The sequence below is a fragment of the Somniosus microcephalus genome, chromosome 10 (genome assembly GCF_052327205.1).
Source record: "Somniosus microcephalus isolate GS21.2 chromosome 10, FLI_Smic_1.0, whole genome shotgun sequence".
Lineage (NCBI taxonomy): Eukaryota > Metazoa > Chordata > Chondrichthyes > Squaliformes > Somniosidae > Somniosus > Somniosus microcephalus.
The window spans coordinates 118,685,493-118,702,414 of record NC_140996.1 but is presented as its reverse complement, the minus strand read 5'-3'; the positions used below and the strand labels follow the sequence as shown (position 1 = coordinate 118,702,414).

The window sequence follows — 16,922 nt, the reverse complement described above, 5'->3', positions numbered from 1 at the left end:
AAACTTTTACAAATATGATCGCGACTTCCACAGGTGTCGAAATATGGTTTCCCAAACGTAAACGACTATTCAGTCTTTTTTGAAATTTAAGATTCAAGAAGATATCATTTAAATACTCCTTCTCCGCAATGTAAGAAAATTTTGCCTAAACAGAATCAACACTAAAGTGATTTTGTCCTTTAGCACTTGTAAGAGAGCACTGTCATTGAAGAAAAATACCAATCATCTTCCTGCTGGCTAATTTAAACATTAACAGGCTAAAAAACACAATTGATTTTAAATGGTTAATAGTAGTTAATCCAAGTCAATTTTCCATTCTAGAAGTGTATTAAAACTTGAACACAATCAATTTGTACTGTGGACCATGCATCAGGATTGTTCAGACATACCCATATCTTTCATAGATTCTCCTGGCAGCAACGGTGGTTCTTCCATTTGAGCCAGCTTATTGCCATCCCTTAAAACCTAGAAGCAGAACATACAAACTAATGAGCTGATAAGAAGCAAAATATTCTTTCTGTTCTAAGGTCAGCACAAGTTTTATAAACCTACATATACAATTTTTTTTTTTAACGAAATGAAAAGTATTTTTATACTATTGTCAGGAGCATAAGAATACATTTACTGAACTGGAAACACAATTATTGAAGGAAAAGTGTGATGTTAAAGCATAGTATTAGATTACCAGGATACAGAGCCAGGATATAGAAAGGAAAGGCACAACAAAGCAGGTAGAGTAGCAATATAGATAAGAGGGGACATAGCATCCTTACGAAGAAATAATTAAGTGTCTTAAGGCTAAAGGGATCAAGGGGTATGGGGAGAAGGCAGGGACAGGGTACTGAATTTGGATGATCAGCCATGATCTCATTGAATGGCGGAGCAGGCTTGAGGGGCCGAATGGCCTACTCCTGCTCCTATCTTCTATGTTTCTATGTTTTTGACATGCAATTATGAACAAAGGTCAAGGATAGCAAAGGGAAGACGACAATGAATGACCATTATGGTAGGCTCCGTTTTTAAAAAAATCAGGAAAGACTGCAAATGGGAAAAACAAACCATAATATTAAATCAGAGAATTTCAGTTAACCAGGTACTGACTAGAAAAACAGCAGAGCAGAACTAAGTAGGAGCAAGGTTTTGGAAGCAATTCTCAACCTTTTTTTTAATATTAGGACCGTTATGTTTTTGCGTTCTTTTGCCCTTTTTATTCTAGATATTTTTTGGCTTTTGTGTTTCAGGCTACTCTTGCAGGTGACCATAGTTCCCTACATCCTCAAGAAAGTTTCCACTTGCCCAGGATATCAAACAGGGAACTCTTTTTACTTCAGCTACTTGGACGCTGACTAGGAGAGCACTACAATAGTTGAGTCTGTATGTGACAAAGGCATGGCTAAGGGTTTCAGCAGCAAATGGGATGAGGGAGGAACTGAGATGGGTGATATTAGAGGTGAAAGTAGGCAATATTTCAGATCTCAATTTGTCAGCATAGATTTGTGAAGGATAGGGCCTGACTAATGAGTTGACATTTTTGAGGGCATGGTGGATAATGAGTGCATATGGATGTTGCCTGTATGGACTTCCAGCAGGCATTAGATAAGGTTCCGCACAAGAGATTACCAAAAAAAGTGTACTGAATTACAGTAACCAGGTGATATGGGTTGGTAATTAGTTGGGAGGTAGGAGAATCTCTCTTAGGCAGTCCCTCGGAACCGAGGATGACTTGCTTCCACACTAAAAATGAGTTCTCAGGTGACTGATGAGTCCAATGCGGGACCTACAGTCTCTGTCACAGGTAGGGCAGACGGTGGTTGAAGGGGCGGGTGGGTGGGGTGCTTGGGTTGACGTGTACTCCTTCCGCTGTTTGCGCTTGGCTTCCGCTTGCTCCCATTATCTCAAGGGGGATGGAATATAAAAGTAAGGATGTGATGCTTTAATTGTACAAAGCCTTGGTCAGACCCCTGGAACACTACAATTAGTTTTGGGCACCGAACCTCAGGGTGACCATATTTTCCAAACCAAATCCGGGGACACACAGGGTGGGAGCACACCAAGGTAGCCAGGATGGAAAACGTAGGTTTTGCAGCGTAGCGAGGCAGAATTTTTCAGCAACCTATATTTTAAACAGTTGCACAATATACACTGCAAATGCAAAACAAATGTGCATATAATTACCGTGGATGTGACATCACGCTATTGAAGCGCATTCATACACCTGACCACCCCCCCCAACCCCCGGTGACTGAGGTCACACCTGACCTTCCCCGCCCACCCCCGAGTAGGATTAGCCCGCTCCCCCTTCCCCCGGTGACTATGACCGAGTCCTCTCCCTCACCCACTCCAGTTGCCGTGCTTCCAGGCTCTTCCGGCGCTGACAATTCCAGCAGCACGAGCCCAGCAAGAAACTTAAACAAGAACCAGCACACGCACAGAAAGACCGCCCAGTCGCGCATGCGCAGTGAGTGAGTCACTCTGGCCATTGTACAAATTGTTGTTTAATTTAGCCTTAGAGCTGCAAACTGACAGCTCGGAGGTACACTTACTGCCCAGGGGTACACTGCAGGGACGAGTTTTGTGAACCGCTGACTTTTCCGGGGACATTGTTTGCCCGGGAACACAGTACCTAATCCGGGGACTAAATGGTCACCCTAGGATATATTGGCCTAGGAGGGGGTACAACACAGGGTCACCAGAATGATATCACGATTTAAAGGATTAAATTACTCTGTTTGCATTCCTTTGAGTTTAGAAGGTTGAGGAGTGATCTATTCAAGGTGTTTAAAATAACAAAAGGATTTGATAGGGTAGATGCAGATAAACTATTTCCTCTGATGGAGGATTCCAGAACAAAGGGCATAATCTTAAATAGTGGAAATCTGGAATTCTCTCCCCCAAAAGGCTTTGGATGGTGGGTCAATTTAAAATTTTAAAACAGAGATCGATAGCTTTGAGTTACGTAAGCCTATCAAGGGATATGGAGCAAAGGCAGAATAATGCAGTTGAGGTACAGATCAGCAATTATATAACTGAAATGGTGGAACAGGCACAAGAGGCTGAATGCCTTACTCCTGTTCTTAACTGTTCCTATAATGGATAGGATATGGGGTCAAAAACTCAGCTCAGGGTCAAATAGGACAGGTTGCAATCCATGGATGTTGCCTGACCTGCTGAGTTTTTCCAGCATTTTCTGTTGTTATTTTGGATTTCCAGCATCTGCAGTATTTTGCTATCGTACAGAGGTTGCAAACAGTCTGGCTCAGCCTGATAGTGGCTGGGAGGGAGGAAGGCAGTATTCGTGGTAAGGGTACGGAGTTTGTGCCCACTAAGGGGCACAATGGATATGATCTTCACCGCGCATCAACTACAAGAGAAATGCAGGGAACAGCACCAACCGCTGTACATGGCCTTCTTTGACCGTCAACCGTGAGGGATTATGGAGTGTCTCCTCAAATTTGGCTGCTCTCAAAAGTTTGTCACCATCCTCCGCCTGCTTCATGACAACATGCAAGCCGTGATCCAGATCAACAGATCCACCACAGACCCAATTCACGTACAGACCGGGGTCAAGCAAGGCTGTGTCATCGCACCAACGCTCTGCTCGATCTTCCTGGCTGCAATGCTCCATCTCACCCTCCGTAAGCTCCCCGCTGGAGTGTAGCTAATCTACAGAACAAATGGGAAACTGTTCAACCTCCGTCGCCTCCAGTCCAGATCCTAGGTCGTCCCATCCTCTGTCATCGAATTACAGTATGCAGACGACGCTTGTGTCTGCGCACACTCCGAGGTCGAACTCCAAACCATCGTCAACACCTTCACCGAAGCATACGAGAGCATGGGCCTTACACTAAACATACGTAAGACAAAGGTCCTCTACCAACCTGCCCCCGCCACACAGTACTGCTCCCCGATTATCAAAATCCACGACGAGGCCTTGGCCAACATGGACCACTTTCCATACCTCGGGAGCCTACTGTCAACAAGGGCAGATGTCGATGACGAAGTCCAACACCACCTTCAGTGTGCCAGTGCGGCCTTCGGTCGACTGAGGAAGAGAGTGTTTGAAGACCAGGACCTCAGACCCGGCACTAAGCTCATGGTCTACAGAGCAGCAGTGATACCCACCCTGCTGTATGCTTCAGAGACATGGACCATGTACAGCAGGCACCTCAAAGCACTGGAGAGGTACCACCAACGCTGCCTCCACAAGATCCTGCTAATCCATCAGCGGGATAGGCACACCAACGTCAGTGTTCTCGCTCAGGCCAACATCCCCAGCATCGAAGCTTTGACCACGCTCGATCAGCTCCGATGGACAGGCCACATCGTCCACATGCCCGATACGAGACTCCCAAAACAAGCGCTCTACTTGGAGCTCCGACGCGGCAAGGGAACCCCAGGTGGGCAGAGGAAATGCTTCGAGGACACCCTCAAAGCCTCCTTGAAAAAGTGCAACATCCCCACCGACACCTGGGAATCCCTGGCCCAAGACCGCACAAAGTGGAGGAGAAGCATCCGGGAAGGCACCGAACACCTCGAGTCTCTTCGCCGGGAGCAAGCAAAAACCAAGCACAAACAGCAGAAGGAGCGCACGTCAACCCAAGCACCCCACCCACCCGTCCCTTCAACCACCGTCTGCCCCACCTGTGACAGAGACTGTAGGTCCCACATTGGACTCATCAGTCACCTGAGAACTCATTTTTAGCGTGGAAGCAAGTCATCCTCGGTTCCAAGGGACTGCCTAAGAAGGATATGGGGCCCAAAACTCAGCTCAGGGTCGAATAGGACATAGAGGTTGCAAACAGTCTGGTTCAGCCTGAAACAGTGGCTGGGAGGGAGGAATGCAGAATTGGTGGTAAGGGTATGGAGTTTGTGGCAGAATCCGGAGACAATGGCCTTACCGACATTTAACTGGAGGTAACTGCAGCTCAACCAAGACTGGGTGGGACATACAGTATATAGTACTTTAATTAATCAAAGACCTTTTGGAAATCCAGGTAATTATTTTATATAACTCTCTCCCTCCTCCACCACCCCCCCCCACAATTTGGAAAGTTACCTCCCATTGTGTGCTTTTGGGCTTGTATGCCGAATATTTTCTTGGGTACAACGTCACCATCAAATCCTGCAAGAAGAGCTCACCATTCCTACAATCTACGCCTTTTCTGCCCAATATCTAGGTAAACAATGCTAAGACCCAGAAATAGTAATATAGATTCCTTACTCTGTACATTGGCAATTACATGTCATTGTGTGAATTTTCCTCTCTATGACAGACTGGATATAAAGTCTAATCAAATTGAGACACAAGCTTTGAATCAACAAGTGGTTTTATTTACATGACAGATTAACAAACAGTAAACACAGTGAATTATATATCTTCTTCCCCGAATACAAAAATTAATCTGTAATTCCCTTTAAGTACCTTGGTTATAGTTCAATCGTTGCATTATTTTTTTTTATATTATTCATTCTCGGACGTCAGTGGTTTGCCCATCACTAGTATTCCCGAGAAGGTGGTAGTGAGCCTTCTTCTTGTACATGTCATCTGCTCCTTACTAGCTTTGTAAAAATAACTCCAGTCTCTCTAATTTTCCTGTTCATCCATTTTGGAGCATTTTTATTTACTTTGCTGTTGTTGCTCTTGGGTAAGTACTTGTTCTGCATAATGTTTTTGAAAGTGATATATTTATCTTTGACAGATTTGCATGTCTATTACTAAGCTTGGCCCTCATACCACTGGAGTGTAATACTAGAGTTTGGTTATGTTCTTGTATTGTTCCCCCAAGTCAGATTTATCATGCTATAATCACTATCTCGTGGTTTGAAAAAAAAAATTAAACAATTTGATTAACTCAAATTGAATTGGCTGCTATTTTTAAAAATAGGATTTTTCCCTCACATAACTTCAATGAATCAATATGGATTATATAAGCAAGTTAATCCATCAGCATGGCACATTTACTGTGTGATGCACTATGACTCACCTCCCGACTCCCCAAAGCATTCCCAGCATCTACAGTACAAGGCACAAGTCAGGAGTGTGATGGAATACTCTCCACTTGCCTAGATGAGTACAGCTCCAGCAACACTCAAGAAGCTCGACACCATCCAGGACAAAGCAGCCCGCTTGATTGGTACCCCATCCACCACCTTAAACATTCACTCCCTCCACCACCGGCGTACCGTGGCTGCAGTGTGCACCATCTACAAGATGCACTGCAGCAACTCACCAAGGCTTCTTCGACAGCACCTCCCAAACCCACGACCTCTACCACCTAGAAGGAAAAGGGCAAAAAGCGCGTGGGAACACCACCACTTCCAAGTTCCCCTCCAAGTCACACACCATCTTGACTTGGAAATATATCGTCGCTGGGTCAAAATCCTGGAACTCCCTACCCAACAGCACTGTGGGAGTACCTTCACCACACAGACTTCGGCGGTTCAAGGCGGCGGCTCACCACAACCTTCCCACGGTCAAGTAGGGATGGGCAATAAATGCTGGCGCAGCAACACCCACATCCCATGAACGAATAAAAAAAATGCACAAGATTTACACAATCCGGTTTTCTATCCATCACTTCATAGCTCAGAGATTAAAGGCCAGGATACTCCATTACCTCTTTGGGCCTTTATTTTTGGAGAGCGACTGAAAATACATTTTATGTGGATCTTATTAATGCATTTTAGAATGCACGAGTATTCATTATTTCTTTGATTTTGGTTTGTCTTTCCAATTGCGGTCTCACATTCAGCATTTCGATGACTAGTTGCATCCAGGTTATCTTCCAGCTAGATTAGATCTCACTATGTAATCATACTTATTATTTTAGCACAAATATCTATTAGTACTTTACAGCTGTCAATACTGGCTGCTCTTTTCCTCTCTAAGTAGTAAGGCTCTATTAAATCAATTTCAGTATTGAATTCCTCAGCATTTGTTGTCTTTCAACAGTTTTAGTATCAGCAACAAATTCAGGCTTTATGCTTATAATCCCTTTATTATCAAGAGTGATCCCTTTGAAACTTTACTAATCACAGCTTTCCAACCTCAAACTCAGTTATAACCTCTTTCCCCCCTTCTATGATGAAGAAGGTACAGTAAAACGAACCAAGCCAAATGTTAGGCCTAATGACAGTTAACCTTTCGTCAACCATTGCGCCACATTCCAATAATTGTTTTAATTTTTTTTTATTAAAGATTCTCAAACTGTAACAATTTTTATTGTATTCTGGTTCAAACCCTTTTTGTATAACCCCTTGTCGAAGAGCCCACTGAATATTAAGTTTGGCTTGCATTAGTTATTGGCATTACGACAGCTCAACTGAATCAAAGGGAAAATGCTCATTTCACAAACCAAATTATTGCCAGATTTTCTTCTTGGTATATTACTAAAAGCAAGCCAGATTTTTAGTCGAGATAGAGGAAAGGTGGGAGCACAGCAACAACATGTGATAAAACAGAGGCATATTAAATGACCCCACTTACAAGGAAAATAGGTCAAAAACATGCCATGATCAAAATGTAGCAAGCATTAGCACAGGTTGACGACAGATACATAAAGCTCCCACTACACTGCTCCAACAATGTACCAACTGAATACTTAAAAGTAGCACAGAACAAACAGAAGACATTCACTTATTCATAATGTTAATCTCACTTAGTTTGCAGTGAACTAATGCTTTAACAATGGGTTTACCAGACTCTACCACAACTGGAGAGAGTAACATTTAGGACTTTGAAAAAGTAATCAAAGCATGAGTAATACACAGCAGTATGCAACAGTGCTGATTTAGAACATTCTATAAGAAATGATCAGAATCACAATCAACCTCTCAAAGTGTTTAAATTCAAATCAGACAGATGAGTAATATTTTTTCTCCCTTTCTGACTGTAAGGGAACTAAATAAAACACTGATGTATTCCCCAGCAGAAAGTGTGGATCAGAGACAAGGCTAAAACACTGCAGTACCCATTCGCCTACTCGCTGGGAACTCGAGTCTGGTGAATTAATCCTACTTTCCTTGATGTACTGATGGACAAAGACAATGCCAAGTGACTTAGCATGTGCAAATCAGAAACCAAAACACTGGCCAATAAAATTAATTGGTATGCAGTTTCTGTCCATTCATAGTCAATGGTAAAATGAAACATTCACTTCCAAAAGACAAACAGATCCTTGAATTTTGTAAAAACAGTACACACGAGATATTTGGCTGCATAAAGGTTGGTTTATATATAAAATATATAAATTTACAACTACTGATGCGGCACATTAAACTAGAAAACTTATATACATTATAGGATTAAAGTAGACTCCACATCCTAAAAAGGCTCGACACTACTCACAACTGAAAATTAATAAGTCAATAAAGTTACAATATTTCTGAACTTAAAGGCACTAGGATTTTGCACAATAAGTGCCATCTATTATGCTTTGTCCTTGTTTTTATTTTAATGTGTGCTCCTAACCATTTTGGCAATGGAGCATAATTAGCGTTAAGCATATGTTTGGTCCTGCAGGTATGGAATGTGTTGGTATTACATGGCTTGGTATAATAGCATGCCATCCACAATTCTAGTCCTGTGTTGGAATAGTATGTGAAATTTCAGCTTTCTTCTCCTACGTACAAGCATTATATGCAAAGGATTTAAAATATATCTATATATTTGTGACTCAATCATGAGACTTGCCAAGTGAGCCATGTAGATTTCGCCCCATTATTGTATGTAGTTTTTATCCCATATTGCTCCCCAACAGCTAGTTTGAACAATATCTGTATTGTCGGGCATTGCGGCCATAATCTATAGACTCTATATAGGATATCTTGGATTTAGGGCCTTTTTAAAAAAATATATATTTATTTGTTTGTTCTTGGGATGTGAGTGTCGCTGGCAAGGCCAGCATTTATTGCCCATCCCTACTTTACCTGGAGAAGGTGGTGGTGGGCCGCCTTCTTGAACCGCTGCAGTCCATGAGATGAAGCTACTCCCACAGAGCTGTTAGGGAGGGAGTTCCAGAATTTTGACCCAGCGACGATGAAGGAATGGCGATATATTTCCAAGTCAGGATGGTGTGTGACTTGGAGGGGAACTTGGAGGTGATGGTGTTCCCATGCTCCTGCTGCCCTTATCCTTCTAGGCGGGAGAGGTCGCAGGTTTGGGAGGTGCTGTCGAAGAAGCCTTGGCGAATTGCTGCAGTGCATCTTATAGATGGTACACACTGCAGCCAGTGAGCCGGTGGTGGAGGGAGTGAATGTTTAAGGTGGTGATTGGGGTGCCAATCAAGCAAGCTGCTTTGTCCTGGACGGTGTCGAGCCTCTTGAGTGTTGTTGGAGCTGCACTTATCCAGGCACGTGGTGAGTATTCCATCACACTTCTGACTTGTGCCTTGTAGACTGTGCAATGATCAGCAAACATCCCCACTTCTGACCTTATGTTGGTGTGAAGGTCATTGATGAAGCAGCTGAAAATGATTGAGTCTAGGACACTGCCCTGAGGAACTCCTGCAACGATGTCCTGGGGCTGAGATGATTGGCTTCCAACAACCACAACCACCTTCCTTTGCGTTAGGTGTGGTTCCAGCCAGTGGAGAGTTCCCCCCCGATTCCCATGGATTTCAATTTTACTAGGGCTCCTTGATGCCACACTCAGTCAAATGCTGCCTTGATGTCAAGGGCAGTCACTCTCATCTCAGTTCTGAAATTCAGCTCTTTTGTCCATGTTTGGACCAAAGCTGTAATGAGGTCAGGAGCCGAGTAGTCCTGGCAGAACCCAAACTGAGCATCGGTGAGCAGGTTATTGGTGAGTAAGTGCCGCTTGATAGCAGTGTCAATGATACCTTCATGTTGATATTGGATTTGTCCTGCTTTTTGTGGAGAGGACATACCTGGGCAATTTTCCATTTTGTCAGGTAGATGCCAGTGTTTTAGCTGTACTGGAATGGCTTGGCTAGAGGCGCAACTAGTTCTGAAGCACAAGTCTTCTGCACAACAGCCGGGATGTTGTCGGGGCCCATAGCCTTCGCTGTGTCCAGTGCGCTCAGCCCTTTCTTGATATCACATAGATTGAATCGAATTGGCTGAAGACTGGCTTCTGTGATGGTGGGGACCTCAGAAGGAGGCTGAGATGGATCATCCACTCAGCACTTCTGGTTGTAGATGGTTGCGAACGTTTCAGCCTTATCTTTTGCACTCACATGCTGGGCTCCGCCATCATTGAGGATGGGGATGGTTCATGGAGCCTTGTCCTCCTGTTCATTGCTTAATTGCCCCCAAACCATTTGCGACTGGATGTGGCAGGACTGCAGAGCTTTGATCTGTTACATTGGTTTGGGATTGCTTAACTCTGTCTATAGCATACTGTTTAGTATGTATTTAGTCCTGTGTTGTAGCTTCACCAGGTTGGCACCTCATTTTTATATACACCTGGTGCTGCTCCTGGCATGCTCTTCTACACTCCTCATTGAACCAGGTTTGGTCCACTGGCTTGATCGTAATGGTAAAGTGAGGGATATGCCAGGCCATGAGGTTGCAGATTATGGTGGAATACAATTCTGCTGCTGCTGATAGCCCACAGTGCCTCATGGATGCCTAGTTTTGAACTGCTAGATCTGGTCTGAATCTATCCCATTTAGCACGGAGGTAGTGCCACACAACACGATGGAGGGTGTCCTCAATGTGAAGACGGGACTTCGTGTCTACAAGGACTGTGCAGTAGTCACTCTTACCAATACAGTCATGGACAGATGCATCTGCGACAGGTAGATTGGCGACAATGAGGTCAAGTAGGTTTTTCCCCTTGTGTTGGTTCTCTAACCACCTGCCCAGGCCCAGTCTGGCAGCTATGTCCTTCAGGACTCGGCCAACTCGGTCAGTAGTGGTGCTACTGAGCCACTCTTGGTGATGGACATTGAAGTGACCCACCCAGAGTACGTTGTGTGCCCTTGCTACCCTCAGTGTTTCTTCCAAGTGGTGTTCAACATGGAGGAGTACTGATTCATCAGCTGAGGGAGGGTGGTAGGTGTTAATCAGCATGAGATTTCCTTGCCCATGTTTGACCTGATGCCATGAGACTTCATGGGGTCCAGAGTCAATGTTGAGGACTCCCAGCGCCACTCCCTCCCGACTGTATACCACTGTGCTGCCACCTCTGGTAGGTCTGTCCTGCCGATGGGACAAGACATACCCAGGAATGGTGGAGGAGCTTATTAATCAATTTAAAACCACAACAGATCTAATTATTAAACAGTGACAAGTACTAACATTAGTCACAGCTCATGTACAAGGAAACTCAACTGTGAAAAGTTACCTGCTAGAACAAAGCTACAATTGTTTCTGTTCAATAACTGGTTTCAACATCCCATTAGGTGTGATGTTATTAAATGGTAGGAGTCCAGACTCTATTTTTTCCATCAAAATTTAAGGAGTCTTCAAAGCTCTTTTTATCCCAGACTAAGAGCCCACTTCCATGAACTAAGTTTCTCAGAATCCAAACTTAAATGTGTCCTTTCATTTCAACTTTGGCACCATGAATAGCTCAGTGGTTAAATGCATCACTTGGTGTGATATTGCATTGAGCAAACCTTTAATGATCCAAGCTAAAATTATTTTGTTTCACTACCTATAACCAGATGTAATGGGATAAAACTGTGCTGAATTTAAAATTAATAAGGATGATCACTGTGGGAAATGAAAATGTCATACTGAGGGTGGTCCCTGGCCTGCATTAAGTGAACTGACGTCAGCAGGAGTAGTAATGCAGGTACTGTAATTGGCCTCTGCAGCCCCGGCTGAGGGAGTGGGGAAGAGAAATAAAACAGCCAAAATTCCTAGTCCTAATCAGTACCCTTACCAGCTGGAAAATACAAGCAAATAAACATCTGGCAAGGACAGGATTGGGCTCAGCAGATTGCCATTGCAGATGCAAGAACTTGGTGCTCGAGTTTACATTTACTTATATACCCAGAGTCTGTAACAAACAACCCAATAGCATGTTGCATGCAGAATAATAGCCCAGATTTTGCAGTACTAATAGCGGCGACGCTGTCAGCGCTCGCCGTTATTGCAGGGTAAAACTGACAGCAACTTCTGGCATCCACACATGCGCAGTTAAACACGGAAATCCAGAAGTTGCTGTCAGTGATGCCCTGCTCCTCCACAGGCTGCACTGTTGCAGTCTTCGCTGATGGAGTCTGCACAGAGATCACTGTAATGGCGTGAACTTAGGCTAATTACCCACTATTCTCGCTCTAAAGACAGATGAAAAAGTTAGGGTTTGTACATCAGGAGTAACTGAGTTTGTAATGGCGTAATAAGTGATAATTGCTGCTGAACAACCTCTCTGGCCCTGAAAAATTAATTTTATAAGTGTGGAATCTCATTCCCTCAGAAGAAAATTAATGTTGCAGATTTTAAACAAAAAATAAAAATTAATTTTTTTGGAATAGTTTTTCTCTTTTATCCCTCTCCCTTAATCCCATGTGTATGTCCCAATCTTTATTTCACTTCCTGTACAATGATTTAAATGTAATTTACATTTACTGTTTTTTACTTCCTGCTTTGCAGTCTACATGGCTGTGAGGATTTTTCAATCTGATTGGTTGAAGAGCCTCCCTGCTGCTTTACCACAGAACACCTGTAGAGGGCGGTGTATTAGATCAGACACCTGATGACAGAAAGTCTCTGTCGACAAGCCCACAAAAAGTCTCTGGGCAGCTGTACACAAGGTGAACGGCGAAAGCAGTTCCTTCGCCGCTCATAGCAGAATCCAGGGCAGTGCTTTACACATTCCAAATAAATATGGTTCATCTCCAACTAGAGAAGAAACATTCTGATATGACATTTCAGCTTGGACCCTTAAAGACAACAGAATTTTTATTTTTCACCCCATTAGTCTGGCCTGACTTCGAATACTGGTCCCAGAAATTAAAGGCCATCATGTTTATTTCAAGGTTTAAAATAATTGTCGCCAAGCTTACCAAGATGAGGGATGTCAGTGTTAGCAATATGACTGCTTAATGCAAACACCGGAGACGTGTTCTATTCCCCAATTACTTTAATCAAATTAGCTGTATAAATGCCATTTTGGTTAGAATCTTCCTTCATTACCTAATCATTTCACTAACAAAAAAGCCACACCCCAAAAGACACAAAGAAACACAAATACATCCATAGGGACAACTCACAATATAAACCCTCCAGCAGCAGTATTATTTTTTTTAAATGGACATGTACAAGTGCAGATAGATGGTAAAAACATTCTGTCCAAAAAAAATGTACCACTCAAAGTTTTAACATGCATCCAAGATAGAGATATATTTGCTTTTTAGATCCTCAAGCCAATACATGGAAATTGTATGCTGAATATTATACCACTGAGCATAATCAACCAGTGCAGATCTCATTTAATACTGCAGCATGGCTTGCATATTTATTAACCAGAAGTTAATATTCTTTGAACAAAAGGATTTGGCATACATATTTCACCAGCAAAAGCATTAAAAGAGGGCAATCAGTTACAACTAAACCACTCAGAATCTAGAAAAATAATAGCAAGCAATTTAAAGGTACTATGGTCTGGCACTAGTCCAGTACAACGCTTAGGTGAGACAGTCATGACATCTCAATACTCATCATGCAGACAGTACTGAACAGTAATAAATAAAATTCAGTGGTTCTTTATTAAATGCTCTTAATGGACTATGATCACCTAACTGCTGCAAAAAATAATAGTTCATCTAGCATTTAGAACGAGTTTGCTGGCATTTACATGAATTTATCAATCACAATTACAAAGAAATACATCTTAAGGCATGGTTACCTACCCTGAAATCTGTAGAAAAGTTATCTGTTGAAGAAATAGAATCAGAGGACATAACTGCAGTAGTCTTGTTGTACACAGATCGCTCAGATACAGATGAGGAGGTACTATGGAAAGAAAGGGCAAAGGAAGTTAAAGTGCATATCTACATGAAGGTGTCTAATTCATATAGTATCAATTTCACGTACTTGTGTAAAATAAACCCTATTTTAGAACTGACCTTCATTCAATGACATATACAGCAGCTGCAGTATGCTACACAACAGAATTTAATACAGACTCACCAGTGATCAATTGACTCAGAACTACATGCATGCTGAATCATAGAAAGTTACAGCATGGAAGGAGGCCATTTCGGCCCATCATGTCCGCGCCGGCCAACAAAGAGCCATCCCACTTCCCAGCTCTTGGTCCGTAGCCCTGCAGGTTACAGCACCCCAAGTGCACATCCAAGTACTTTTTAAATGTGGTTAGGGTTCCTGCCTCTACCACCCTTTCAAGCAGTGAGTTCCAGACCCCCACAACCTCTGGGTGAAGAAATTTCCCCTCAAATCACCTCTAAACCTTCCACCAATTATTTTAAATCTGTGCCCCCTGGTTTTTGACCCCTCTGCTAAGGGAAATAGGTACTTTCTATCACTTTATCTATGCTCCTCATAATTTTATACACCTCAATAAGGTCTCCCCTCAGCTTCCTCTGTTCCAAGGAAAACAGACCCAGCCTATCTTTCCTCATAGCTAAGATTCCCTACTCCCAGCAACATCCTTGTAAATCTCCTCTGTACCCTCTCTAGTGCAATCACATCTTTCCTGTAACATGCAGTACTCTAGCTGAGGCCTAACTAGTGTTTTATACAGTTGAAGCATAAACCCCCCTGCTCTTGTATTCTATGCCACGGCTAATAAAGGCAAGCATTCCGTATGCCTTCTACCTGGCCTGCTACCTTCAGGGATCTGTGGACATGCACTCCAATTCAATTCAATTCGCTTTATTGGCATGACAAGTTACTGATGCGCTATCAATTACTCATAAAAGACTGAGAGTTAAGAGAGTAACTAAAGGCTTTTATTAGCAAAAGAATGAAGGTCTGCCTCGAGTGGTCGACCGGTCCAGAATACAAAGGGGGCTGGGGAGCAGTCACCTTTATACTAGGACTTGTGGGAGGAGTCAGCCGAGGCATGTCCAGGCATGTACACAGTGGAATACAAACAGTGGTTTATCACATTCACCCCTTGTTTAAAATTGAGTCCGGCGGGGTGAAGTGTATTAAAAGTTAGTGTATTGGAGTCTCTCCGGAGGTCTTGTCTGCCGCTGTGATCGGCGTGGCGACGGCAGGGGTAGTGGAGCTTCCGCCGTCGAGTCCCGCGTAGGCTGTGGCACAGGCGTGTCGTCCTCGTAGGTGTCGAGCGGGTCGCTGGGCCCAGGCCTGCCGTCTGCTGGGGCTGGATATCGGATCGTGGGGGGGGGGGGGTGGTGGTAGTGAGTAGTGGGTTACTGCGGCCCCCGAGGGTGCAAGGTCTCTTATGGAGACTGTGTCCTCCCGCCCGTCCGGGTATGCAATGTAAGCATACTGGGGGTTGGCGTGGAGGAGGTCGACCCTCTCGACCAGGGGGTCCGTTTTATGGGTCCTCACGTGCCTTCTCAGTAGGACCGGCCCTGGGGACGTCAGCCATGGCGGTAGCGATGTCCCCGATGTGGACTTCCTTGGGAAGACAAACATTTTCTCATGAGGGGTGGAGTTAGTGGCAGTGCAGAGCAGTGATCGAATAGAGTGGAGCGCATCGGGGAGCACATCCTGCCAGCGGGAGGTTGGAAGGCCCCTAGACTTTAAGGCTAGCAGGGCGGCCTTCCAAACTGTCGCATTTTCTCTTTCCACCTGTCCGTTCCCCCGGGGGTTGTAACTGGTGGTCCTGCTTGTGGCAATACCTAGTTAGCAGGTACTGACGGAGTTCGTCACTCATAAACGATGAGCCCCGGTCGCTATGGATATAGCTGGGGAAACCGAACAGGGTGAAGAGGTCGTTCAGACATTTAATGACCGTGGCACTGGTCATGTCCGGGCAGGGGATGGCGAACGGGAAACGGGAGTACTCATCAATAATATTGAGGAAGTACACATTGCGGTCGGAGGAGGGGAGAGGCCCTTTAAAATCAACGCTCAGGCGCTCGAAGGGGTGAGAGGCTTTTATCAGGTGGGCCCTGTCTGGTCTATAAAAGTGCGGTTTGCACTCAGCGCAGACTTGGCAGTTCCTGGTCATGGTCCTGACCTCCTCAATAGAGTAAGGCAGGTTGCGGGCCTTGATGAAGTGGAAGAACCTGGTGACCCCCGGGTGGCAGAGGTCATTGTGGAGGGCCCGCAGTCTATCGATCTGCGCGCTGGCGCAGGTGCCACGCGATAGCGCATCCGGGGGTTCATTGAGCTTCCCGGGCCGGTACAAGATCTCGTAATTGTAGGTGGAAAGTTCGATTCTCCACCTCAAGATCTTGTCATTTTTGATTTTGCCCCTCTGCTTGTTGTTAAACATGAAAGCAACTGAACGTTGGTCAGTGAGCAGGGTAAATCGTTTTCCGGCCAGGTAGTGCCTCCAATGACGCACAGCCTCCACAATCGCCTGGGCCTCCTTCTCAACAGCGGAGTGTCTGGTCTCCAGGCCTTGGAGGGTTCGTGAAAAGGCCACGGGTCTCCCCGCCTGATTTAGGGTAGCGGCCAGGGCAAAGTCGGACGCGTCGCTTTCCACCTGGAAGGGGATGGATTCGTCCACTGCGTGCATGGTGGCTTTGGCAATGTCTTCCTTGATACGGTGGAAGGCTAAGCGGGCCTCTGCCGTCAAGGGAAAAGAGGTGGACTTGATCAGCGGATGGGCCTTGTCCGCATAGTAGGGGACCCACTGGGCATAATAGGAGAAAAACCCTAGGCACCTCTTCAGGGCCTTGAGGCAGTGGGGCAGTGGGAGTTCCATAAGGGGACGCATCCGGTCGGGGTCGGGGCCGATGACTCCGTGTTCCACAACACGGCCAAGGGTGGCGAGGCGGTTTGTGCGGAATATGCACTTCTCCTTGTTATATGTCAGGTTCAGGAGTTGGGCGGTGCGGAGGAATTTT

The 16,922-nt window shown here is 44.7% G+C and overlaps 1 protein-coding gene across 3 annotated transcripts in view; it reads right to left on the bottom strand.

Annotated features, from left to right (window-relative positions):
• Positions 1-16,922, bottom strand: part of mtmr2 (myotubularin related protein 2) — a 117,030-nt gene that overhangs the window by 75,116 nt on the left and 24,992 nt on the right. For all 3 annotated transcript variants that reach the window (XM_085998743.1, XM_085998745.1, XM_085998746.1), the window contains 2 exons: positions 13,824-13,926; positions 390-465 (listed from right to left, as the gene is read on the bottom strand). In XM_085998743.1, coding sequence (XP_085854869.1) covers positions 390-465; positions 13,824-13,926 — 179 coding nt within the window. The remainder of the gene's footprint in view (positions 1-389; positions 466-13,823; positions 13,927-16,922) is intronic.